We start from the raw sequence: 27,617 nt of genomic DNA, 5'->3' as shown, positions 1-27,617 counted from the left end.
AACAATTCGTAAAGTTTCAAAGCACCTTTACAGAAAAATTCATGCTTCTACATTACATTTTAAAGTAATATTATCAGAGGTGACTGTGTCAAAGAGGATGTCCATATGTCAGAAATGTACAGTTGTAAGATACTACAAATCATGCAGTTAGCTAATATCATGTAATCGTAGTAATCGCAATTACTACAAGTTGTGATCATAATGATTATATAGAAAATTTGTCAGTGGTGCATGTTGATTCAGAGTTGGAGTTATCTGAAGTCCTCGCGGGGTTTGGCGTCATCTCATCTCTTCACAGGTGTTAGAAATCTTCATAAGAGGCTGGAATCAAACTGGAGCTGGCATACTCTTATGGGCATCCCAAGGTAGAAACAGAAAAGCAAATGGAAAATAATTAGCGTAGCTGCTGTTCAGCAAAAGATAATCATGTGCATTTCATCTGATATAACCGGAGTACATGGTTATAGGGTGTATTATGTGAATCATTGGCTAAAGAGATGCGTATTTAATCTAGATTTAAACTGGGAGAGTGTCTGAGCTTCGAACATAGAGTTTAGGAGCCAAATACAAAAACGCTCTCAATTTAGTGGACTTTTGATGGACCACAGGGCGATAGAAGATTGGTTAAATACAGCTGAACAATTAAGGGCCTTAGATCAGTAATTACTTTGTAATTGATACGGAACTTAATAGATAACCAGTGTAGAGATGATAAAATTAGGGTTATATGATCATACACTATTCTGGTAAGAATTCTAGCAGCTGTATTTTGGACTAACTGTAGTTTTATTGAGGATCAGGACAACCCCCTAGTAATGCATGACAGTAATCCAGTCTAGAGGTCCTAAATAGATAGCTTTTCTGCATCAGTATCAGATAACGCTCTGTAAGGTGTGTTTCTGAGCTGGAAGAAGGCTGTTTGGAAGTTTCTAAAATAACACCCAAGTCTTTAACTAGAGGATGAAGTAACTGTAGATGCAAATTGTATTATAATAGGTTGTATACAGGTTTTTGGTCCAATAAGTAATACCTCAGTCTTATCTGAATTTAATAGAAGAAAATTACTGGTCATCCAATATTTTATCTTTAACACACTCTGTCAACTTGGGTAATTTAGAGATTTCATCTGGTTGTGATGAAATATAAAACTAAACAGTGGAAACTGATCCATGTCTTCTAATAATATTACCAAGAGGTAATGTATGTATATTGGAAATAGCAGAGGGCCTAAAACAGACCCTTGCAGCACACTATAATTTGTGACCTATAATCTGAAATATTTCTTTTATGTCACTTTCTATTCTTTTTTTTTACATGTTTATTTAAAAAAAATTAACACTTTTTTGCAGTATACATTTATTAAGTTACACAGTTCTCTGAATGTCAGAAATGTTTAAAGTTTATTAACCTATAGCTGAACATAGTAATGGGCAAATATTTTTTAAAAGCAAAAACGCCACAATACAGTGAAATGAACACATTTAAAATCATCCAGTTGTGACACTATTAAGATTATCTTAACGATGAAGTCGTGTCATCTGGGTTTTAAATCAGGGGTTTCCAAACTGTTCTTCCACATTAATGCCTATGAATAAAGTTATTTATCTGATAAACATGCTGATATATTTGAAGTACTGTTAACCTTTCAAAAATATATTGAATTCTTCTTTACATGTTCAAAAATTTCAGTTGTTTATTTTCTCATGCTTATGTTTTAATCAACCTTTTGACATGTACATTTAAAAAAAAAAAAATTTAAACAGCATTGGCATTTCTATTCCAGTGCCATGAACCTTCCGCAGTTCCCTCAGGAACCTCTAGGGGTTGGCAAACCCCAATTTTGGAAATCCTGTTAGAGAAACTACAAAAGAGCATGTAATGCAGGCTGCTGTATCCTAATAAGTCTACTGGACTTTAAAATATGGCAGACACAGTGAATTCTAACAAAGCTGAACTCCTTCAGAACAGAGTAATCAAAATTACTATGTATTGATGTCAGTTTTGGTTTTGCCCTCCATGTCCATAGCTTTGCTGGGGATCTAAACATGGCATCATAACCAAACTGAGCTCCTTCACAACAGAGAAATAGTTATCAAACATATCATGTTTGATAACTGATATGTTTGATAACTTGACCTGTAACAGGTCAGTTCAGTTTGTGCTCTTCTGTGGTGTCCTGAGGCGGTGAAAGCGCCCTTGCTTTATTCTTGCGTGATGCTCTCCTTCCCTCTGCTGGAGAAGTCTGGGGTTGCGAGTCTGTGAGAAATGTCAGCAGAACATCTACACTCTGCTTCATGACAGAGTCCAAAACATGTTGTTCCTCTTGTGAAAAACGTCCCAAAACGTAACGGTCGACAGGCGTTTTGCCTGACGGTCGCCCAATACCAATGCGCAACCGTGGCATCACCTGCGGACACAATCAGCGTGTGTTATAATGAACTTATACAGCAAGTCACTATATAGTTAATGTTTTGCTCTATGAAATATTTGCTAACTTACATCAGTATGAAGGCAGTCCACACATGATCTCACGCCATTGTGACCCCTGAGAGGAAGAGACATGGTCCAGTGACCAATGAAGTCAATATAACATATTAGAGAGAAACTCAAACCAATGTTATCAAAACAAAAGTTTTCACTCACCTTGCACTTCCGCCGTGTTTAATGCCGAACTTCCCAAGCGGTTTGTCAAGCTCATCGTGAATCAAGAGAATATGTTCAGGCGGAATTGAAAATTTGCTGGCTGGAAAAACAAAAAAATAAAATGAAGATTGATGGAAACAAGGGTGGGCGATATGACCAAAATCTTATTTTGATAATGAAATACATCACAAAATATTTGTTAGAACTTAAAATAAGAGCAAAGATTTATTAGACAAATTCAATTTAAATAAAGTAATTGTAAAGTTTAAATAAGTATAAATAAAGTCAGTTTAAATAAAGTATACAAATACAATACAAATTAAATATAGTATAGTTTTTCAGGTACAGTAGGTTTATTTAAGTAATAGTAAAGACAGTGAATAAAAAGGTAATATTATATTACATTATTAATATTATAATAAATAAAAGACTGCATAGTCTTTACTGTATACTATGAATTGATTATGAACTGGTTATTATTATTAAAGATACAAATGTTATTCAGTCAAGAGCAGTGAATGATTTTCTCTTTGTCTTTTGTTGTTTGATTAACATTAATGACACAGGTATATTAGGCTGCTGTCACTTTAAGACCTCATGCTCGGATCTAATATAGAGCTGGTAAGTCCCGCCCCTTCCGTAAAACCCCGCTGGACCTCAAAGTTGAAAAACCGTCAATGCAAGTGAATGGGAGAAAATAATTATTTTCTGGTCCCGTTTGAATTATGCCATGAATGTGAACATGTTGTCTGTGAATTTTTTATATAATCTTTCATGTTACGAGTTTGACAGTATATGGTATGATTCGTCGGCTAGCAGTTGTGGAAAAGACTTAACGAGAAAGACTACATGTCGCCTATGTGACGTCACCCCATAAAGTTGACTTACCCGTGGTTTTCACCAACCTCAACGATTTTGTCCTCTCCCTGAAAGAAGGCGGTGAAGTGCACCAAAGACACAGTCATGTTTAGCGGGATCCGTGAGCTAGTGGTGGTGACGTTTCAAACGCGTCGAAAGCAGCGAAGAGTTGTAGTCCACAAAGTGCTTTCACACAAAGTCTAACCGTATCAAACTTCTACCCGCTAAATTGTAGCATTCTTTACACGAAAAGTTCTATAAAAAATTCACAGACAACATATATGTTCACATTCATGGCAAAATTCAAACGGGACCAGAAAATAAATATTTTCTCCCATTCACTTGCATTGACGGTTTTTCAACTTTGAGGTCCAGGGGGATTAGCGGAAGGGGCGGGACTTACCAGCTCTATAATGATCCACATCTGATTTTCACCCAACTGTTCACGTGTATGTGAATAATCCACCCGATGGGCATTTTGACAATAAAATGTGTGTGTATTTGACCATTCAAGCGCAATAAGCTGCAAAAGAGAACCGAATTTTGGATCGTACAATATATGTTGTCATACCGCCCAGCCCAAGATTCCTGTAATCATCCACCTGAGGTGAGTTATTCTTTTATAGGATAATACAATGCATCTCACCTGCTTTTGCCACACTCACACCATTGATGTTCATGAGCAACTTGGGTCGAAGAAGAACCAACTGAATGTCCTGAAGGTGTGTTACAAAAACCTCTCCTGAGACTTGGCGGTCAGATCTCCAGCTGTCCGGCGTTCCCAAACGTTCTGCTAGCGTTGTAAGCACAGCCATACCAACACTATGTCGAGAGCCATTCATGCCAGGGTTTCCCAGCCCGACAACCTGAAACACAACAAAAAATACACAAAGTGATTCAATCATAGGTTTATAAAGGTCCTGATTAAACTAGTACATAGGTTTTAATATTTAATTGACACCTCGGCTGTTATTAGTAAGCCTTATCTCATTAGTTAATTCCGTTTTTACTTGCCATATAGAACAATTGGTCAGAATGGCCACTTTACAGCTTAATTTAATTTAGTGATGCATGATATATCGGCCACCATATCGGTATCGGCCGAAATATGTTCATTTTTAATGTTATCGTTATCGGCCCGATAATATTTGGCTGATATATTAAAGCTGATAAATAATGTATTATTTCCTTCAGCTGAGACACTTCAGATGCGCACTGTTCAACATGATGGTTTTGAATAACTTGAAATATGACTGAAATCACTTCAGTGTAACATGTGCAGCGCAAGTCTGTCATATCGGCTACATAAAATTATCATGAGAACATTATAATTGTGTGTTTGTGACATGGATTTTACTGGTGAGACTTTTGTTTTTGCAATCAGGCTCTCAAAAATTATATAAAAATTTGGATTTAGATTTATCGGCCGATGTATCGATTATCGACTTTCAAGCATAAAGAATTAGCGGTTATCAGTATTGGCCAACATTGGTTCATCCCTAATTTCATTTTAAAAATACTAAATGACTAAAACGTTACTTGTAATATATATATATATATATATATATATATATATATATTTACTATCAACAAATGAAATACACACTAGTGTTAAATAAATGGGTTATTGAAGTAGATAGAAATTGATATTTGTTACTGTAGATACTTGTCACTATTGGGAAAGAGACTATATTAGCAAAGAAAAAAATACTAGTTTGTAACGAGTAACGTTACTTGTAACCAACTGATAAGTAACTTACTTTAAGAACAGCAGTAAAACTAGTGGTGTAAAAAAACTTCTAGGATTAATAAACAGTAACTACAAATAAGACACTGTAACTTTAGTATCTATTTTTGAGAAAAAACGGTTTGTCATAACCTATAATAATTATAATAATGCCAAATAAAAGACATCTTCGATAACGTACCATTTTCCTTCTGTTACAGTCAACTGCCGCTTGACCATTCGTCATCTTCGGCGATGGCAGCGCGCTCGTGCTCATCAACACTCGGTTAATCAGCTTCGTTATCATCCGCATTATTAGAGCCATTGGCAGTTTGAAAGCTTGAGTCACAGCCGTCCAGACTTTGCCTCGAACTGTGGTGTTACTCATTATGAGTCATGGTAAGTTTAAAGTTTACCAAACCGGTCTATTACAGTTTCGATGCGACTTTCATCAGGCACATCTCGATTGCTGGTGAACGTTAATATTACGGATATAATCGTGACTCCAGAACACAGCAACTACAGCTTATATAAAAGCATAATCGGTAGGACATATGAATTGATTAGAAGACGCTTTGTTTGCGATTCATTCACGTGGATCAGAGGTCTTTACCGGCATGGAGCCACACGTTCTGCTGTCAACGTGCATTGCAAGATTGCCAGATTTCAACTTTAAAATCCCCCCTAACGGAGCAAATCATCAGGGCGACCTCCGGCGAAGTATAACATTTATCTCGGTCCATCCCAGAACTACTTGAAATATATGTGAAACTGAAATGATGACGCTGGGATAACAGTCTGTGTTTTGATCAGGTTAGTAAATGAATGCGTACATTTCTATACGTGTATTTCCTATATTTGGCACCCGCGAGGTTGTCTGACCTCAGAGAAGCGAAGGAGTTTATTAGTCCTCACAACCCCACAGCGCCACCTATCGTGATGGTGGAGAGTAACCTTTGGCAGTGCTCCCTCAGACAGTGCCATGTAGGAGAGATGGAAAAAACAGTATCAGAGACAGATCTACAAACACGTTCAAGGTTTGGGAAAAAGAAAACTTAACCCCATAAAGCCTACATTATCAAAAGGCTTCTAAATTAACAGCATGATCAAAACTTCGCTGAAAAACCTGTTGTACTACACAATCTATTAAATGCCCTTTTGTCCTCTGATTGATAGTTTATACTTTTTAGCAAGTAAATTGCCTTTTAGTATAGATCTAAAAAATATTAATCTATTTCAGGTTGTGGTGCACATCTTTGTGCTGTGAAATCTTTAATGTGTTTAACCCTCTATGATATCAGTGAGGAAATAATTGTTTGTTATGTTTTTCCTGCTTACAAATAGACACTATAACAATATCAATAAACATTATCATTATTTTTTACATTTATTTATTAATTAAAAGTTTGTTTCCTCAAGGCAACATTGTACCACAATGGACAAATTTAAACATTTGACATTTTCATGAAGAAAAAATGTATATATTTATTGGAAACATCAATTTCTTTAACTAAACAATTGAACAAACATATTTATCAAGTTTTTAATGAATTACACATTTCATATTTAATAAAAAGTAACATTTATTATCCAGCTGTTGCCTTCAGGCAACATTGTACCATCGTGGAACGCAAGTAAAACCATCATATCATCAAGTTATCATATCAAAACATTACAATCGGTGTGTACAAACGATCACCTAATGACCCGTGTGGGGTCAGGGGGGGCCTGACGGGAGCCCCCCGATTATCCGAGACCCCCAGAAGTAGCGCCGCCTTCATCCTCAGTTTGGCGCCACTCGCCCCCGTCCCACGAACCCACTATTTGTCCGATTGCCCACTATAGTGGCCAAATGTCCCGTGGACCCCCCTGACCGGTCCCAAGCCATGCCCCCGTCCCACGAACCCACTATTTGTCCGATTACCCACTATAGTGGCCAAATGACCAGTCGGCCCGTGCTGACCACTCACAAGCCACGCCCTCGTCCCACGAACCCACTATTTGTCCGATTTCCCACTATAGTGGCCAAATGTCCCGTCGAACCATGCTGAGTTTTCAGTTTTCAGTTTTATGTAATTTCCTATGAAACATTTGATGATATATAATTTAAAGTTTTTGAAAATACTTATTTACTTACCAGTGAAGGTGACTCTGATTTTTTGTAACTGATTATCTGGACAGAAATTAGTGAAAAATGCCCTTTTCAGTGGAGAAAATATGGAGCCATGTGACATGTGCACGTGTGCTGAAAGAGGGACCAAAAGAGGACCCCTGTGGGTCATGTGGCCACTCTTTTGCATTTTCATTTGTTAGTATTTGAGTTCCCTTCCCCTTAGAGAGCATTGACCAATTACATTTTATTAAGTTTTTATTGTAAAAAAGCTAAAATAGACTATGTTGCCTGGAGGCAACTTCGTACCATAGAGGGTTAATGTTCCATAAACATAACAATAGCTTTTTTAAATATCATCTATATTATTGGGAGATATAGAGTGACAAGACAAGTTATATTTATGCATTTTATGCAAGTAGGCTACTGTTTGTTAACAAAGCTTATTGATCGTATGGCACATGATCCAGTAAATCTTGATCAAGAAAATGTAGGTCTACTCGTTACATATTTAACTAAGAAAGAAAGAAAGAAAGAAAGAAAGAAAGAAAGAAAGAAAGAAAGAAAAAGAAAGTGTGAAAAAAAGATTAGGCTATTAAAAGCAATATGAAGTCAGTTTCCCTCAAGTTCATTCAGGTGTCATAGCAAATAGGCCTAGTTCATCACATTCGTTTTTAATATACTGTATATATATATTTGTACCATTTGAAACTTAACAATAAATTCTACTTGGGTTAGGGTTAGGGTTAGGGTTACCTAACCTAACCCTAACCCTACTTTGATATTGTGTTATAGGCTATAATGCAAAGACATTCATGCATTTTTAGGTGGGTTTATTTGCCCATAGCCTGCAGGCATCCATTGTGACTATGCTTGCTATCTGTTATTCTAATGGCTTAGTCAAATCTCAAATGGCAAGAAATAGAGAGTGTCCCTTATTTACACCATCCCTGCTGTAAATGGAAACATAAGCACAAGCCTTTATGGATGGATATGTTCAGATCTGCCTTTTTCGTTAAGTTAGCAGTAACACGTTATGATAAGGTTTCATTTGTTGACATTATAACTTACCTTCATCGGTTAACATGAACTAACAATACTTTTATTTATAACAAAGCATTTATAACAAAGGTACACTAACCTTTTTTTTTTACAAAGTTTAAAAAAGTTACATAATGAGCGAGTACATCATGAATCCATCTTCCAAACCGTGTTTATAGTGAATATTTCAGGCCTAACGAGTCCTTACCACTCTTGTTCTGTTTGAAACAATTCAAGACCTCATTTACAATACTTGTACATTTGTAAATGATGTAACTGATGAGAAAAATGAGATCAGAAGATGTAGACATTCTAAATAGACTGTTTATTTAGCATTAAGACAAGTGTTAACTGTTCAGTGTGCAATCATGTGTTCGCATTTATCATAATCAATAACCATTATGTTTTTTCACATTCACATTTATCATAATCAATAACCATTGTGTTGGTTATAGGCTTACATACTGTGCACTTTTAAATTAGGCTACTTTCATATTATTTATTTAAATAAATAAACATGTATTGAGTTGGCATTATGAACAATGGGGAACAATGTTTTACGTTTTTATCAAATAGCTATACTTGGTAAATGTTTTGGTAACACTTTACAATAAGATTCATTAGTTAACATTATAGTTAATGTATTAACTAACATGGACTAACCATGAGCAATACATGTGTTACTGTATTTGTTAATCTTTGTTAACTTTAGTTATTAAAAATACAGCTGTTCATTGTTTGTTCATGTTAGTTCACAGTGCATTAACTAATGTTAACAAGATTTTAATAAAGTATTAGTAAATGTTGAAATTAACATTAACAAAGATTAAAAGCTTGTGAAATTGACAGATGAAATCAGGTTTTATCATAACTGCTTTTAGCAACAAATCTAGGACACCAGATGATAAACTGAAAATTGTAAAAGCAGATTATTATCTGATACCTGTCTAACTAAATTCCAAACCATAATAATGGCGAATGTAGGCTATTTAAATGCAAAGCAATAACAAGAATTAAAACGGGGTTTTGATAAACTAGAAAAATATCTTTATTTTGAAAGGAACCCTGGAACACATTTCAACCAGTAATATAAACAACGTTTCTGAACAGATTTTCACAGCATACAACATACAAAAGAGACTTTCAGTTTCACATGAACAAGAAAGTGTGAGAGAGAGTCCATTGGTTTACATCCTGCTCGTCTTCGAAACGTTTCTCCGAGGGCAATATTGGCGCGTGTGCGCCCAGTCTCCGGTGGCCGCGCAGAAAGGACACACATAACTCCGCAGGATCGGGCATAGGATCCGTCCGTCACGGGCTTTCAGTCTATGGCTCATGTACACCTCCTCGCTCTCTCCGTTTTTTAGGCAGAAGCCGCAGGTGTCACGCCGGTGGTCCCGGCTGGAGGAGGAGAAAGTAGTGCTGGAGGCGCTGCTGGATGAGCCGGTGCTCAGGAATCGCTCCCCGGGGGTCACACGCGCAGCCACGGCTTGCCTTTCCTCGCGATGCTCCTCCAGCAGCTGCGACAGAGTCTTGCGGAGATCCATGTAGTCCCGCCACATGAGGAAACACCCGTCAGCTGCGGGGAGGGTGTTCTCGCGATCGGTGAGAGAGGAGGGCTGCATCATGTCCAGTGTTCAGTCAGGTGTGAGGTGTGTGTCACCCATGACCCCTGATCAGTATTTATAGGATAGTCGTCTATAGACTCCAGACAGGAATGTCTGGTCTGTCTGGGGCTCTGATTCTGAACACCTATCCAATTTTCGTGAGGCTTGCTTGACCGAGGTCCTCACAAGGTCACTGGTTCAAGCTCGCGCTTTGGTTTATTGTGTTGTATCAATTAGCGCCTCTGTCTGCTTTCTGTAACATTTAAACATTGTAACATTTTCAGGGTCGTGCACAGGATGTTTGGGGCGCAGGTGCTCAAGTTAGAGAAAAAAAGGCCAGTCTTCTCATTAAAAAACACATTAAAAAATGTAGTTAGGCTTACATACTGTACACTTTTAAATTAGGCTACTTTCATATTATTTATTTAAATAAATAAATAAACATGTATTGAGTTGGCATTATGCTGGAATTGAATAAGCAAAATCAATTTTGTGCATTACTGACAGAAATCAGTATTATTTATTTTATTATAGGCTATGCATTTACACTGCAATTACAGTTGCAGGAATAATGTTATGAAATTAGTGTTTTAAATCTAAAATTATGAATATAGAAATATGAAATAAAAAAAATGAAATGACACTTTTCTGCATATGATATTTTTGTATGAAACTGAAATCTCCAGCAATGTACAGCATACCCATTATTCACAATAATCTTAATGTAATTACGTGTTAAATGTCCAAATATTTCAGGTAGCCTATAAAAATAATGGATAACACTTTTTAACATGAACTAACAATGAACAAAACATTTGTTACAGTGTTTATTCATCTTTGTTGATGTTAGTTCATTCATCAACGGAGATGCACAGGGGCTCAGGTGTGACTTTCTCTGAGTCCGAAATTGGTGCACTACTTCCTTAAAAGTAATTCTTAAATCCCCTCCCTTGGCCTCATGGGATAGCTGAGACTGCACACTCAAAGCCATTTGAAGGCAAGCCTGCAACCTTAGCCGAAAAAAGCGCAACGCCTGCTAATAGTGTGGTACGTAGGGAAGGAGACCAGAGGCCTTTTTTGAATGGATGACAATGTAGAAGAGGCTTCACTAAGCTGAATAAACCGCTTTTGTGAGGAAATAGCTTATCATTTAATGAATCGACAGCTTATCTGCTAATCTTCAACATGTTTGCTCTTAAACATTTGTTTTAGATTGATTTAATTTTAGAGGTTACACAAAAAAAAAAAAAAAAAAAGTCACTGGCCATTGCGACAGGTGATTCTGTTCAGTTATGATTCAGTTTACGTCACTTCACGACCGTTAAAAAAGTAGCCTATGTTCTATATATTTCAGATTACTTTCGTATGTAGTATGAATGTAATATGGACGTACATTCGCCATGTTGTCATTATCATGTGACCTACCAGCGTCACTTGCGTCGCTTCACCTCCATTCACAAATCTTCTCCCATGGCCTCATGGGATAGTAAAGTGTCCATATGTACACTTCAGAATGCTCTCCAGAAGTACTGTGAATTCGGACATACTTCTTTTGTCACATGCTGTTTTTCATCTACTAAATAGGGAAGTATGTGATTTCGAATGCAGCCTATATATTCGGACACTATTTTAATGTACTGTTTTTCGCAGACTAAAGAGTGTAGGGAAGTATTAGAATTTCGGATGCAGCGTTTGTTTGGAACTATTTTCGGATGCGTCTCAATTAGCTTCCTAGCTCCCGAACTCGTGAATCAGTAGATAGTGTACACTAATCCAGGCACTGTTAAGGACCCTAGCTGGCTCACTACACATTGGGGGCAGTGATTACTCCATTTCTGGCGACATACAACATCAGCATACAATGTTGAGAACGTCACCACTGGTAATAATCAACAACAGTCAACAACCTATATCTTTTTGATATTATATTTATGCTTTGTAAACACATTGTTTTGTTACATATCCATACAACAATTTAGAATGTAGGGGGCGGGACGCTTCAGATTCTAGAGAGCATTTGATTGGGCTAAAAATCTGATGAGAAGCTGAAGTGCAGAGTGATTCAAAATCATTAATATCGTTAATCCATATTGGCGGAAGTGAGAGACTGTAAGTTTTGAACGCTTATATCTTTTAAATGCGAATTTTGTCATTGTTTTGGAGCACACTAGCTTATAGATAAACTTAAGAGTAACATATTCAAACTAAAAGTAAAAAAACTTAAAGTCCCCCTGCAGTCAATAATTGTATCCCTTAAAACTCATCTTTGATCACCATAATTACATAGGCCTATTTAAAGTTTTTTCCTTGAAAAAAAAAATCCTCATGCCTTAAAATAGCTTGAATGTAACTGTGTGTAACCTCATTTAGTATACGCTGTTCATTTACACCCTCTCAGAGATCCACTCGTTGACGATCACTCGTTGACGTGATTGGTTACAAGGTAGTTTGTGACGTCAGAAACACCAGTGATTTTGGTTCTTTGGTCTTTGGTTCACTGCAGTTTTAATGAGAAAATACTCAGCAATGCTGCAGACTTATGAATTTGCACACGGTTTGTCTTAAAGCATATTAAAAACATCACATAGACATTATAAACAACATTTCAAAGTTTGATTTTCACCACATAGGGACTTTGCAGACGTTGCAGAGTTGGACGGTAGGAAACTGAACCAAAAGCACATAGGACATATACCTGTATTTCTCTGTTTCTTTTGGAGAAATTCAATCAAAGAGGAAAGACTGAGTGAATGACAATACAGTTGTTCAATGGTTTCAGCCATTTTATATTTATATTATATTCGAAATTGTGAATATATCTTCAAACACTGACTCAAAGAACTCATTTTGAAAACTGAAACTCAAATTTATGTGAAGGGAATCATATGTGAATTTATTTGCAAGAAGTACCAAATGAAATCATTCCATGATTATTTCCAGAGTGAATTTATTAATCGAAAGGTGAATTCAGAGTATCGCTGTATTAACTTAGTTTGTATTTACTTCTACAGAGTATACTGAAAGAAATAAGAGAATAATACATGGGGGAAGATACCATATAAGGGAAGAATCAAGGCTTAATACTTCTTATAGATTATATATTATATGTATTCAGTTGAACTTTTCAAATCTGCAGCATATTGCTGCTGTCGCAATAACCGCAATATTGTAATACCGACCGCGATGTTCATGTTTTTTCATAAGGCCCTTCTTGTTTTATACTTCATACATGTGTATTGAATGTTAGATAAATTAATAATGATAACAAGAGTGTAGAAGAATGTATATTTAACTGCCAGTTGGCTCTTTTTTTAACTTAAAGGCAGGGTAGGCAGGTTTTTTCTAAAAAACTTTTCCCAAATTTGTTTAAACTGTCTTTATATACCAATACATAATTAAAATGTAAGCACTCTGAAAAAGAGAGTATAAAAATAGTGTCTGTAGTCCTCTCAGGGCTGCAATAAACACAGCTACTTATTCCATTCACTCCCAGCCCCTCCCTTCTGGGCTCCTTCCAAAGCCACGCCCCCAAAACACATGAACGCGCGATGCCGACCGCTCAGCTGGAGGAGGACGCGTTTGCCAGCGCCGAGCAGAGAGGAGCGCAGTGCATGTAGTGACATCATGTCAGAATCACATGTAATAAAATACCTAACTTTATCATTATGAATATAAACAACTAACATGGCTGTTAGTACTCACTATCAAGCTAGCATATCGATACTGGTAAAGTTTAAAATATATTGAGTTTGATTCGGTAACGAGCTAGTAACATAAGGCAAAGCTAAAAACAGGTTGCATTGATACACGTTTTCCCATTACCATCAGTTACACTGTGATGAAGGTGAATTTCGTGTAAGATTCATAACATATACGGTGTTTTGCATGTAAGAGCTTCCACGATGAAAGCACTGTTGACTCTGATGAGGACTACACTATATTGACTCTCGTCTGACTTCTTGCTTTATCCAAAGACTTTTTGGTCATGGCCTTTTCGAATACTGTCTTCCTTTTTTTGCCTTGTTTGCCTTCGCTGACTGTATATGCAGGTACTGGGAATTTTGACTGCTCTTTCTCTGCCATAATTGTGATTCTTCCTAGCTTCCGTGCCTCTTCCCCTCCTCGAGTCAAACGGGTGCGCGCATGTGGGCAGCTCCTGTAGCGGCAGGGGTGGTAGCCATGGTAGCGAGGGAGAGTGACAGTCGCCCAGCCAATCATTTCATTCGTTCCGAATGGAAATAATTGACCCTTCGCAGGGAGCTTGATTGACAGGCGATGTAACCAATCATAATCCGCCATCCGCCATTTTGTCCGACAAAGCAGTGAAAACGGAGTGTACTGACGCCTTTCCGCGGTTTAAAACAACATTCCTTCTTATGTTCATTCATGTTTATTTGATGCTATAAATGAACTAGAAGGAAGAGATGATCGGTTCACGAGCAGCCTTAAACTGATGCTCTGGGATGTCAAACTCAGTTCCTGGAGGGCCACAGCCCTGCAGAGTTTAGCTTCAACCCTAATTAAACACACCTGATCAGCTAATCAAGTCCTTCAGGCTTATTTGAAAACGGCAGGTGTGTGTGTGTTGAAGCAGGGTTGGAACAAAACTCTGTAGGGCTGTGGCCCTCCAGGAACTGAGTTTGACACCTGTGCTCTACAGCGATCTGTCAGACACATTTAAGAGCCACAAAACGGTATGTATCGTTTAAATTTCTTTTAAAAAAATGACCAAATTTGAAAGGTGAGACTTTGTTTAATATGTTTAATATCAAAAGTAACCAAAAAGTAACCTGGTCTGTCCTGTCTGTCAGCGTGTTGTCAGTCTCCTCTCTGCTCCGCGATGTATTTTTCACTGCGTGAGAACATGGTGTGGCGTGAGAGCAGCGTAGCTTGTCGGACATAGCGACAGTAACTAAGGGGGGCGGGTCTTTGCGAAGTGTCAATTAGCTGTGTTTATTGCAGCCCTGAGAGGACTACAGACACTCGATTTTTGTACTCTCCTTTCCAGAGTACTTACATTTTAATTATGTATTGGTATATAAAGACAGTTTAAACAAATTTGGGGAAAAGTTTTTTAGAAAAAACCTGCCTACCCTGCCTTTAAGACTGTGTTTGTGATTTGTACATAGGCTCCGTAGATTTGCACTAAACAAGCCTAAACAGACAGCGAGCTATTGAGAGAGAGAGAGACATCAACTGAGCGAGTGCTGTTACCTGCGTCTGTCTTTCTTCAAGTCAAGTCATAAAGAGAAAAAAATATCCGAAAAGTGTTAAAATTCAGACAAAAAAAACTGAACACACATTGACCCTTCAGAGCAGGGGTGGGGAACGTTGATCCTGGAGGGCCACTGTCCTGCAGAGTTTAGTTCCAACTCTAATCAAACACACCTGAACAAGCTAATCAATGTCTTCAGGATCACTAAGGCTACAATCAGGGGAATTTTTTTCAGGGTTGGAGCTAAACTCTGCAGGACAGCGGCCCTCCAGGATCAACGTTCCCCACCCCTGCTTTAGAGGGACCTGCTATCATGCTGGAAAGTACACCATCATAGTCACACACTACAAGCGATACTGCAATTTGATTCCAATATTTTAATGTAGAGCTCTTGCCATCTGTGTGAAACTCAGAAGTGAACCAGGAGACTCTGTGTATTTTCAGCAGGATTCTTCACTGAGAACATGCTGTTTGGTATAGCTGCAGTCATCAAGTCTAACTGAGGTACATAGCTTTATACATTTTAGGTGGCATTGCTTAGAGATAGAGTCAAAGCACCTGGAAGACGACCTTAATGCAAATGAAGTATGCAGACTCTAGCATTATACCAGTCCTTATCCAATCAGCATAACTATTCAAAGAATGGGGCAGGGGTACCAAAAGCCATTTAAAACAAAAGATGAGAGTCTCAGTAATCTGACTCATTTGACTTACAATAAAGAGAACATGAACTGGCAGAAACCTCTTGCTAGCGATCTTATGGCATCATCTTCACCTTAAATGCTAAATACAATGTACTTCCCCTTAGTTTTTCATGTGATGTTCTGTCAGGACGGATCAGCAGATCTTTAACAGATTCCTAAATGTGTAATATCACAGGAATAATGCAACAATATGTGCTGGCTCTTTGTTGCAATAAACAGTTTAATTTAAACTGTACAAAGCACAATTATATATTTGTAAATGACCTACATGATCTTAAATTATAAAAACATAATTCTAAATCAAAACACTGTTATGTTGCTGTCTTTAACGCACCAATCAAATGTCTATAGTGGTAAAGCGACAGCAAGAGTAGTTAACTCACTGGTAGTCTATTACTTTTCAAACTAATAACAAGAATGACCCTTCAGACTAAAAAATTTGAATCCAAACACAAGAGGGGAGCAGATTATCATTAATTTATCATTGCGAAAACCTATAAGGCAGTGTTTGCTTTTGACTACTTTGTAATTTATTGTCCATTCAATTGTTCAAATTTGGGGGGAAAATGGGAAACAATTGGGAAAATAATATTAATGAACCACTGACTTTTAATAAAGATATAGTCTACAGATCAGTGTAATTAGCCTACATAACATTTACCGCTATAAACGCAACGCATACACTCCTCTTTCACAGTATGGACTTTTCAGTGTTAGATAACGTTTTAAAACTACATTTGGTTCCCATATATAACAATAAGTGGATAGTTTTGTAAATTGACCACTTGTTTGTGAAAATAATACCAACTCGATGAATGATAAACGCACGATGGCGCTGTTCCATAATACACTGCTGCAGACAGTCAGCACACCATCTTGAGAAGTTGTTGGTTGCTTTGGTTGTTAAGGAAGTCCATTAAGTTTGCCTCTTCAGCGAACTGGAGGTAACGGTGAGCTGTTTCATACTCAAAATACGTCATTTTATTCCTCACACAAATGTATTTTAATATAGATTTAATTCCATTGCATTATTCATATTTTGGAAAGATAAAACGCTACGTCAATCTTCCAGATGTGTGAGTGACCATCGTGTGGCATCAGTGAGTTTTCAGTCAGCTGTAATCACTGATCATAACAGTTCATTATTGATGTCATTCAGTCTTAGTTAAGCATTAATTAAAAGTTGGACACCAATAATAATGTTTTTATGTTGCTGCTGACTGTTGTTGTTGTTGTTATTATTATGTAACGTTACCCTAACGATTTGTGTTTATAATATACGACGTCCGTTTAATACGTAACAGTTAAAACTCTTTTGCTAAATAAACATTTTAGTAGATTATTAATGATTAATATGTATTATTCCGTTGTCGTTTTTCATACAGTCTTACCTAGGGCTGCAACAACTAATTGTTTATGGATTGTGTAACGTTAATAGTGCAAAACATTCTTCCTCTTGCCACCATCTCTTAGCTGTTACAAATAGACCGTTTACACGACACCTGTTTCAACTAAAACCGAACAACTTTATTAAAACATTAAACATTTATTGACCTCAAAAGTTTTCTCTAATATTGGGTACAACAAAGCTGTTATTTAGTGGAGAAAATCCATTTTCATTTTAGAAGATCCTTTTATCCAAAGCTACTTACAATGGAGGAGTAAGTTATAAGAATTTTGTCACCGAAATAATTGGCTACGCAAAATATATAAAATGTTAACTTAACACAAAAACATTTTGTCTAGACAGTATTGTTATAATATGTTTTATTACATTTTGGATTTTTAAATAAGAGCACAATTAGCCTATTTAATTTTGAAAAAAAGAAAAAAGCTATGGGTCTTTGAATATTTGGGGACATTAAATATTCAACAATATTATTGATCTGCCTAACTACATTGACACCATTATATGAGAACCGAACTGAGCTGGACGATCACAGGTTTCTCCAGAGTGGCTATATATATATATGTATATGTGTGTGTGTATGTGAACTAAATTAATAACTTTTTTTAACAACAAAAAGTAACCATCACTGAACTTACTCAAGCTGGACTATGATGCTATTTTTTTCTAGAAACAAAGTTTGTTACATTATTTTCCTGTTATCTCTGTAAAGCTGCTTTGAAACAATCTGTATTGTAAAAAGCGCCATATAAATAAAGGTGACTTGACTTTATTCATGAAAATGTATAGCTATAGCTTGCAATATATATATTTCTTTAAATATAAAAAGTACAAAAAAAACTTTGATTTAAATTGTTTTGCTGATTAAAAGGGATAGTTCACCCAAAAATTGATTTACTCATCCTCAGGCCATCTGAGATGTAGGTGATTCATTAGAACAGTAAATAAGATGTTTAGCTGAAACTGTGGTCCTCTGTGATTCATATAATGGAAGTCACTGGGTGCCATCACAAAAGATTCAAAAAAGCATATACAGACGAAACTAAATTAAAACCTGCGGCTCCTGACGATATATTGAGGTCCTAAGAAGCGAAGTGATTCGTCCATGCAAGCTGAAACGTTGGGAATCTGTGAAAAGTCAATTGTCCCAATTTTTTATATAGGTTGCGGCATCCAGGAACAGCACAATTACCATTTTGATGAACCATATACAACACACTCATCTTTCCCCTCATTATGCGTCAGGAAGCTTGCGCTCCAAACGATCGTTTCTCTTCTTAAGACCTCAATGTATCGTCAGGAGCCGCGGGTATTAATTTTGTTTTGTCTGTATATGTTTTCTTGAATCTCAAAGTGACGGCACCCATTAACTTTCATTATACGAATCACTAAGGACCACAGTTTCAGCTATAAATCTTCTTTATTGTTTTACTGAAGAAGAAAAAAAAAAGTCACCTACATCTTGGATGATGTGAGGGTGAGTAAATTAACAGCAAATTTTCATTTTTGGGTGAACTATCCCTTTAAAATTATTTAGATTTATTTATCACACAATGTTTCATTCATAATATAGACCTGCATGTAATATAAAATTCCACATTGGGCAAGATGTGGAATATCACTAAATCAAAAGAAATAATTGACAGAATAATAAGTTATCTAAATAATAATTTCTCACTTTCTCCACAGGATGTAATCAGTTGAGTACCATGGGGCTTGTTTACATCTAAAACCAAGTTTGCCAATAGGATGAGTGAGCATGGAGACGGCATCGTCCCGTTTAACCCCGCTGAACTCCGGTCAGGAGAACCAGCTTGTAAAACAGATATTAATGTACTGCGTGTAGACCTGAGGAAAGAGAAGAGCAACAAGGAGGAGCTCAAAGACATCAAGAAGCCATATGATGGGACCAAACTGCTTCAGGATGAGCTTAACAAGGACGCCAAGCTTAGTCCATATCAGCCTCGACCTCCCTCTCTTCCGAAGCCCGTGGGATTGGGCACGGAGGGTAAAAACATCTCATTTGATGAGAAGCTGAGGGGGAGAAGATTGAGGAACAGCCAGGAGAGTCTCACGGACCCGGGTGAGACTGGCTCTTCCACCGATTCGCTTAAGGACGCCGCCTCAGTGAATGGCCAGGGCCTTGCATCCGGACGTCCACTCGATCTCCCACCCATGGAGACACCACCGTTCATGATAAGGACCGGGAGCTTCTCCGAGAACGACGAGTCCCCCCGTGAGGATTTTGATCTGAATAAAGAGCGAATGAAACCGTCCAGAATTATTCTGTCCCCACTGCAGCTCACCAGCACATATCCTCCTCTGGATAACAGCGCAGCCTCCGCGTCCTTAAGGACAACTAATCGGATTGACAGGGATTGCTTGGATTACAGTGTGGTGGGGAGAAGGGGGCGGTCGGAGAGGCTTCAGAGGAATCTGAGCGATAGCCGGCTGTCGGACACCATGGTGTCGGACAATGCCTCTGTCCATTCCATGAAGTCCACCTATAGTGTTCTGAACCCCATCAGACCCCGGGATGTGAGGAACAGGTGAGAAGCTTGTGTCTTTTCAATCGTTTCTTCTTTTCTGCAGCCTTTCTGCAGCCTTTAAGATCACATGATCACGTGCTGAAGAATGCAAAGGAGATTAATGGATCAGTGAGATGCTTGTTCAGCACCTTCTGTAACTGTCAAACTCCATCAGCGCGTTCACTTATGTTCTGCTTGAAAGTGAAACGGCTATACAAGGACAACATGAAATACAATATCTAACTATTAGACAATATTATTGTTGATTAAATTGATGGTTCACCCAGAAATGAAATTCTGTTGTCATTTAACTTACCTTTTTGTGATTCATTTCTGTGGGGCATTTTTTTTCTGTGGTTTTCTAAGAATTTTCTCGCAGATCATATTGTCACCAGGGGTTCAAAAGTTGGCCGTTATCGATAATTACTTTTATGTTATGGCTGATATTAAAAGTGTATACTCTTTTGACTAAATAAATAAAAAGTAAACAATGCCACAAGTAAAATTTAGGTATAACATAATAAAAATATGCGATATGAAAAATGGATATTTATTTTGAGATTTCTTAAAGATTACATTTAACAGTCTTAAATTAATAATGTTATTAATTCTTAAATTCTTAATGTGATGCATATATAATTAAATATCCAGTCCGTATCGACTCCTTTATCCTTCCTATCCAATATTGGGCAGTACATATACATTATCAAAAGATGACTTATACTTTTTTACTTTGTAGATTTAAAAAAAGTAAATCCTGGTCACTATGGATTCATTGTGTGGGAAAGGGCAGCATGAATATTCAAAACATTTGGGTGAAGTCATCATAATGTAGTTTATTTGAATATATTATGCGATGTATGATAGAAGGAGAATTTCTCAAAGTTTTTGTTCTTGTTTTTTGTTTTCCTGAAAATGTATCTGCATGTGTTTTTAGGAGCTTTCTGGAGGGCAGTGTTTTGGGAAGCGGTGCCTTGCTGGGGGCAGAAGAGCTAGACCGCTACTTCCCAGAGAGACGACTCGGTATCTACGTCGCCACATGGAACATGCAGGGACAGAAGGTGTGGAACAATATGTCATTTCTCATGTTTTGTTTGTTCGTTAAGTGCATAGCAGCTGTAGCCTAAGCTCTCACTCTTGGTCTCAGGTGCTTCCATACAACCTAGATGATCTTCTGCTCCCAACCGACACAGACTTTGCACAGGACGTCTACGTTATAGGAGTTCAGGAAGGTTGTCCAGATAGGTAAGATTTTGCTGCTTTTTTTTTTTTTTCTGATGCTCAGCATGTTTACCCTCTTCATGTTTGTCCACAGGAGGGAGTGGGAGATCCGCTTGCAGGAAACACTTGGGCCGTATTACGTGATGTTGTACGCAGCAGCCCATGGAGTTCTCTATCTCACTATATTTGTCAGGAGAGATCTCATATGGTTTTGTTCAGGTAAAGCTTGTTTTTATTTTTATTCAAATTTATATGATATAATATATTATGCAGTACCATTCAAAAGTTTGGGGTCTTCATATTTTTGTAAGAAATCTCTTATGTTCACCATGGCATTTATTTGTTCAAAAATACTGTAGAACAGTAATGTTGTGAAAAATTATTACCATTTAAAATACCTGTTTTCTGTTTTAAAATATTTTAAATTGTAATTTATACCTGTGATTGCAAAGCTGAATTTTCAGCATCATTACTCCAGTCTTTAGTGTCACATGATCCTTCACAAATCATTCTAATATGCTGATTTGGTGCTCAAGGAACATTTCTTATTATTATGTTGACTTGTAAATGATATTATCAATGTAAGTTCAAAAGAATACAATAGCATTTCACTTTTGATCAATTGAATGTAGTGGTGTGCACGAATAGTCGAATATTCGATCTGTAATTATTCAAACAAATAAACATACTATTTGAATTTTGTTGAAATGTTGCTTTGCTGGCCATGATAAATCCAAAGTACGCGAACTAAAACTCACTATTATAACTAAATGCATTGAGTGGCACTAAACAAGATTGTGCCAGTTTGGAATTACTTTGATCTAAGTGATCTTACTAAATGGAATTACTTTGTATCAAATGAATCGACATGTCATGTGTAAACATTGTCTGCTGAAACTGAGTTATCATAATATCACCGTCACAATGAGAAATCACACGAAATCCAAACTTGATGATTAAAATAAATGATTCAACTTAATTTAAATGAACGAATAATCAAGTATTCGTTTTTGATGAGTCCAAATATTCAAATACAGTATTTTTGAAAAATGTCCATCCCTAATTTAACATATCCTTACTGAATACAAGTATTAATTTCTTGTAAAAACTTATAGACCTCAAATGTTTGAATGATATAATATAATGTGTAACATTTTGTCTTTTCCTGTCACTACAGAGGTGGAACATGCTACTGTCACAACTCGAATTATATCTCAGATTAAGACTAAAGGAGCTGTGGGTATCGGCTTCACTTTTTTTGGGACATCCTTCCTCTTTATTACATCCCATTTCACCTGTAAGTGGAATAATTTATGGAAACTTAACCGAAGGGCAAACAACCCTGCTATATGTTTTAATGAATGTTTATAAAGACTATGGCATTAGGTTTAAAGGGTTAGTTCACCCAAAAATGAAAATTCTGTCAGTATTCACTCACCCTCATGTTCTTCCAACCCTGTAAGGCTTTCTTTCATCTTCGGAACACAAATTAAGATATTTTTGATGAAATCTGAGAGCTGGCTCACTCCTCCATAGGCTTCTAAGGGAGCGAAACTTGCCGGACCAGAAAAGTTATTAAAGACATCGTTAAAATAGTCAAAGTGACTACAGTGGCTCAACCACAAGTTTATCAAGCGACGAGAATACTTTTGTGCGCAAAAAACAACAAAAATAACGACTTTTATTCACTTATTAATTTTCGGCTGTGTGGGCCTGAATGAATTCACGTAGTGTAACAGCGCAGCGCGTCTGGGTTATACGTCACCACGTAGGCTCACAATTAGCCAACACTGGTCATGTGTGTGATGCGTGTGACGTACAACACAGAAGCAAGGCCCACATAGACGAAAATGAATAGTTGAATAAAAGTCGTTATTTTTGTTGTTTTTTGCTCACAAAAAGGATTCTCGTCGCTTGATAAACTTGTGGTTGAGCCACTGTGGTCACTTGGACTATTTTAACGATGTCTTTAATAACTTTTCTGGGCCGGCAAGTTTCGATCCCATAGAAGCCTATGGAGGAGTGAGACGGCTCTCAGATTTCATCAAAAATATCTTAATTTGTGTTCCGAAGATGAACGAAAGCCTTACAGGGTTAGAACAACATGAGGGTGAGTAATTACTGACAGAATTTTCATTTTTGGGTTACTATCACTTTAAGCCCAGCTAGGAATAAACCCAACCCAGTCTTTGTGTTTGTTTCAGCTGGAGATTCTAAAGTATATGAGAGGATTTTAGACTATAACAAGATAATAGAAGCGTTGGCCCTTCCTAGAAACCTTCCTGATACCAACCCTTACCGCTCCACCACCTGTGAGTGTTACTGCATTTGTCATATTTAATGATTTTATTGTGTATTATTTATTTTATTATTTGAATTTTATCAACAAAAAATGGTTCATTCTCAGGTGATGTCACAACCCGTTTTGATGAAGTCTTCTGGTTTGGAGATTTTAACTTCCGCTTAAGTAAAGCCAGAGGAGAGGTGGAGGCCATTTTGAATCAGGGTGTAGGCACAGATATGAGCCAACTATTACAACATGACCAGCTGTTGAAAGAAATGAAGGAAGGCAAGTCCAAAAAGATGTCAAATTTCAGTTCTGTGTAATTTATGCTGGTATTATGTTCCCTTAAGGGAATATTTTGTTCTTTGACTGATTTAACTGGAAGAATCTCTTTGTGCATTTGCAGGTTCCATTTTTAAAGGGTTTCAGGAAGCATCTATTCACTTTCCTCCTACTTACAAGTATGACATTGGTTGTGACGTCTATGACTCCACCACAAAGCAGAGAACACCCTCATATACTGTAAACAGTTTTTTGCTAATTATATGCTAATATGTCACTAATATACCCTATACTAGTATCGTAGTTAATTTTTCCTCTTGTGTTGACAGGATCGGATTCTTTATCGAAACAGACAAGTAGATGACATTAAAGTGATCAAGTATACGTCTTGCTCGTCCATTAAGACATCAGATCACCGGCCAGTCATCGGCATGTTTCAGGTCAAACTTCGTCCGGGTAGAGACAAGTAAGCAGCACTTGCACTCATTGTGGTAATCATGAAAAGAAATAATTCACCCGTAAAATGAAAATTCTGTCACCATTTACTCACCCTCCTGTTGTTCCAAACAAAGACTTCCATTCATCTTTGAAACACAAATGAAGTTTAATGTTTAATGAAACCAGAGATTTCTGTCCCTCAGTTTCACCAAAACTTTTACAGTTTATAAAGACATTGTAAAAGTAATCCAAATGAATGGTTTAATCCAATCTTCTGAGGAAACCCAATCACTTTATGTGATGAACAGATTTAATTTAGACTTTTTTATTCATATGCAAGCATTGATTAGCGTACATACATAGAGCTCATCAAATATGGTCAAAGTCCCTTTAAGACAAGTCATTTCACTCGGCGGCCATCTTTGAAACGCCTCTTGGTCATGCAAGTGCAGCTCCCATCTCTTTGAATGGGGAAACATCAAATTCTCCAAAACTGTTCGTCAAGCTTACGATTAAAATTCATATTTGAAATCATTGATGAAATCTGACAACAACTGTCTCATAAATTTTGTTTCTAAACGCTCGAATCATGACAGAAAACAAAGATTTTCAGTCTGGATCAAGCTCATGCACAGTGGAAACACACGTCTGACTGTTTCTAAAGGAACCGGAGCTTCTAATGGCAGTGACACAATAGGTGTTTCTCAATGTCAAGGATACTTCCTTGGCAGGACTGGTCCTTCCAAGTCACTTCCTTCAGAGGCTAGGCGAGGCTCCTCTTTAGCATTCGGAGAACATGTAAATGGATCAGGCTAGCAAGTGCACGTCAGTGCGTCATTACGTCAGTGAAAATGAAAAACAGAGCGTTGCTATGGACGCAGTTCTGTTCACTCAGGCAATAAAATCGTTTTTAAATCAATAAACTCCTTTTTAATCATATTGATTATTTGACTGGTAAGTGTGTTTAAACAGTGCGGGTCAATTTGACCCATAACATAATGGATGTAATTATTTTTTAAAACAAATGTTTGGTAACGTAAATATATTTACATTTGAAAGCATATTGATCCGTTAACGCTCCGACTCCGTTAACGTCCAACATTTAGAATTTTTTGAACAAGATAGCAAAGCTGCGCGCATAGGATTGTGGGTGATTTGAGAGCGCGAAGAGCGCGAAGGCTACACATATGCATCCTTTCCTGTATATGGGATATTTTTCGAACGAAGGACTCAGTCCTTGGTGGAAATTCCGAGGATCCTCGACATTGGAACAGTCCTTCGACGGATGTCGATGACGTAGCATCCTCGAAATTCTGGCTTCCGAGGATCCTTCCTTGACATTGAGAAACGCCTAATGACTCTATCAATCAGCGATTGGCTCTTATTTAGAAGGCGGGACTTATTCCCCATTCAAAACAATACGAGTGATGTGTCTTATGTTATTCTATAGACCAGGGTTTCTCAAACTCGGTCCTGGAGGGCCACTGTCCTGCACAGTTTAGCTCCAACCCTGATCAAACACACCTAGCTGTGAGTTTCTAGTGATCCTGAAGACATTGATTAGCTTGCTCAGGTGTGTTTGATCAGGGTTGGAGCTAAACTGTGCAGGACAGTGGCCCTCCAGGACCGAGTTTGAGAAACCCTGCTATAGACCTTATGTAGCCCCGCCCCCTTTTCAGCGCTGCGCTTGTTGTCTTTTGACTTCCGGTCTGTATTTTCACAGCGATTTTGCGTGTTTATTAATGAACGGCTCGTTTTAAAATCTTCCCGGTCGACTGACATTTTTTTAAGTCATCTGCTTTAAACATTACAGTCCTCATGATAACTTTCGTTAACTTTACATTAAGTAAATCCACTTCAAAAGCTAATTACTCCTGGACAGCAGCGCCATAGAGATATACAGAGCGACCGCTAAAACGGAAGTACAAAGACAATATTCTAAAGATGGCGGCACCCTCGTTTCTCTGGCGCATAAGGTCTATAGTCTATAATATGGTCAGCTGAAGCTCAGAATCTGCATTTGTGTTTCGAAAATAAAGTCTAAATGGGTTTGGAACAACATTTTGAGTAAATGATGACCGCATTTTTGGTTGCACATGACTCTCCAGTTTGACTTCTTCACATTCATGTCATTCTAAATATTTTGGTGTTACAAGTTACCTAAAAAAAGATAATGGCAATCAAAGCACTGGGACAACCGGCTGTTGTCTCCCTACAAAACAAGCCATGTGATCTAGTCAACTCAAGCTTTTCATCAATTAATGGAATGGTTTGAGGTCTGTTTATGTTATCAGTGTGTGTTTGTCATGAGACTTTTTTCATGCAGGTTTGATAAACCACTAACTCAGTGACTGTTATCCTCCCCAGCATTCCCTTGGGTGCTGGCCAGTTCGACAGGAGCCTGTACCTAGAAGGAATCCGAAGGAGAATCACACGGGAGTTGAAGAAGAGAGAGGCAGCCATGAAAAACCAGAATAACAGTACAGTTTGCACCATATCCTGATCTACCGATGTGCGAGAGCCATAGGGTGCTAAAACTGATCAACACTGAGTTACTGACTTGGAAAGCTGGACTTTCAGGACCAAAGGATAACTCTGAAGTGCACAGTCCAGGGACCAAAAGACTGCAGCTGGACTTTTTAGCAGCTAGTGTTGGAACTGTAAAATATGACTTTTATAAATTATACTGACCAGAGTAAATTAAGTTAACCGTACTGTACATCCATTATTCCTAATTAGTTTTTTTTGTATTGTTTCATATTCTGCTATTTAACTTGCAAGCTGTAACAGTCTGTTCTATGTATGGTTTCAACTGATAGTGTTTCATGGCCTTGTTAAACCATTAGCTCAACTTCTAATCTTTTACTGATAATGTAAACACCTCATACCAGTACCAGGTCGCTGATCGGCCTGGTTTCATTGGCTTCTGGGTCTCTTTTGAACTGTTTCTTAACAATGTGCTAACGGTGGTACTGCTTTTAAAAAGAAAACTGTACTGTAGCATCATTACCAGCAAAATGAGGGAATATTGGTGTTAGCAGCTGTTTATTCATTGATTGTCATCGATAGGTGAACGTGGTGTGTCAATGTTGAGAATTTGACCTTTGGTTAAAATGTGAGCAAAATCTAAGTGAGGAGGCACAGACTATACTTGAGTTTACTGCCTTAACTGTTAACTAACAACAAAATTCAGCTTACTTGATGTAAAGTGCGATATTGGGAACGACCATAGTATTGGTACTGCTTGCGCATGGATCTCAGTGACTGTGATGTAACACTAAGTTACGCATTCACATCATGAATTTCAGTTCTATTTGTACTGAAAGTGCCTGCGATCTTGCTCATGATTGCCTCAGTGACTTCAAATACATTCTGCTGTTTAAAACCAAATAATAGCCTGTTACAAATATTTGTTTACAATGTAAAGTAATACAAAAACTGACTTGTATTCGATGTTATTTCTTATGATTTTGTTTCAAGCACACATTTGGCAGCAAAAAGGTTGTTATTCAAACACAAACCGAGGAACATATTGCTGAATATTCAAAATGC

The 27,617-nt window shown here is 37.5% G+C and overlaps 3 protein-coding genes across 6 annotated transcripts; 1 reads left to right on the top strand and 2 right to left on the bottom strand.

The window, feature by feature from the left end:
- Nucleotides 1-1,345: 1,345 nt before the first annotated feature.
- ptrh1 (peptidyl-tRNA hydrolase 1 homolog) lies at nt 1,346-6,120 on the bottom strand. The gene is made up of 5 exons (XM_084414037.1): nt 5,430-6,120; nt 4,148-4,367; nt 2,644-2,743; nt 2,500-2,545; nt 1,346-2,407 (listed from the first exon to the last, which is right to left on the bottom strand). Exons 1-5 carry the CDS (start codon nt 5,613-5,615, stop codon nt 2,147-2,149), a joined length of 813 nt encoding a protein of 270 aa, XP_084270163.1. The 5' UTR covers nt 5,616-6,120; the 3' UTR covers nt 1,346-2,146.
- Nucleotides 6,121-9,565: 3,445 nt separating this feature from the next.
- Nucleotides 9,566-10,006, bottom strand: nanos2 (nanos homolog 2; the record flags this gene model as incomplete). The annotated part of the gene is made up of 1 exon (XM_084414231.1): nt 9,566-10,006. One exon carries the CDS (start codon nt 10,004-10,006, stop codon nt 9,566-9,568), a length of 441 nt encoding a protein of 146 aa, XP_084270357.1.
- Nucleotides 10,007-14,572: 4,566 nt separating this feature from the next.
- Nucleotides 14,573-27,617, top strand: inpp5e (inositol polyphosphate-5-phosphatase E). Of its 4 annotated transcripts, none has more exons than XM_084414035.1 (11): nt 14,573-14,679; nt 19,002-19,861; nt 20,778-20,901; nt 20,988-21,085; nt 21,156-21,280; nt 22,239-22,358; nt 23,266-23,373; nt 23,469-23,630; nt 23,752-23,867; nt 23,957-24,093; nt 26,433-27,617. In XM_084414035.1, exons 2-11 carry the CDS (start codon nt 19,062-19,064, stop codon nt 26,566-26,568), a joined length of 1,926 nt encoding a protein of 641 aa, XP_084270161.1. In that variant the 5' UTR covers nt 14,573-14,679; nt 19,002-19,061; the 3' UTR covers nt 26,569-27,617. The 4 variants fall into 4 exon arrangements, with proteins under 4 accessions (XP_084270161.1, XP_084270158.1, XP_084270160.1 ...); XM_084414032.1 differs by lacking the exon at nt 14,573-14,679 and adding an exon at nt 16,731-16,854; XM_084414034.1 differs by lacking the exon at nt 14,573-14,679 and adding an exon at nt 16,738-16,848.

Source organism: Rutilus rutilus, assembly GCF_951802725.1.
Source record: "Rutilus rutilus genome assembly, chromosome: 7".
Classification (NCBI taxonomy): domain Eukaryota; kingdom Metazoa; phylum Chordata; class Actinopteri; order Cypriniformes; family Leuciscidae; genus Rutilus; species Rutilus rutilus.
The sequence above is the reverse complement of the archived record's forward strand: the minus strand, read 5'-3'. Positions and strand labels throughout refer to the sequence as shown.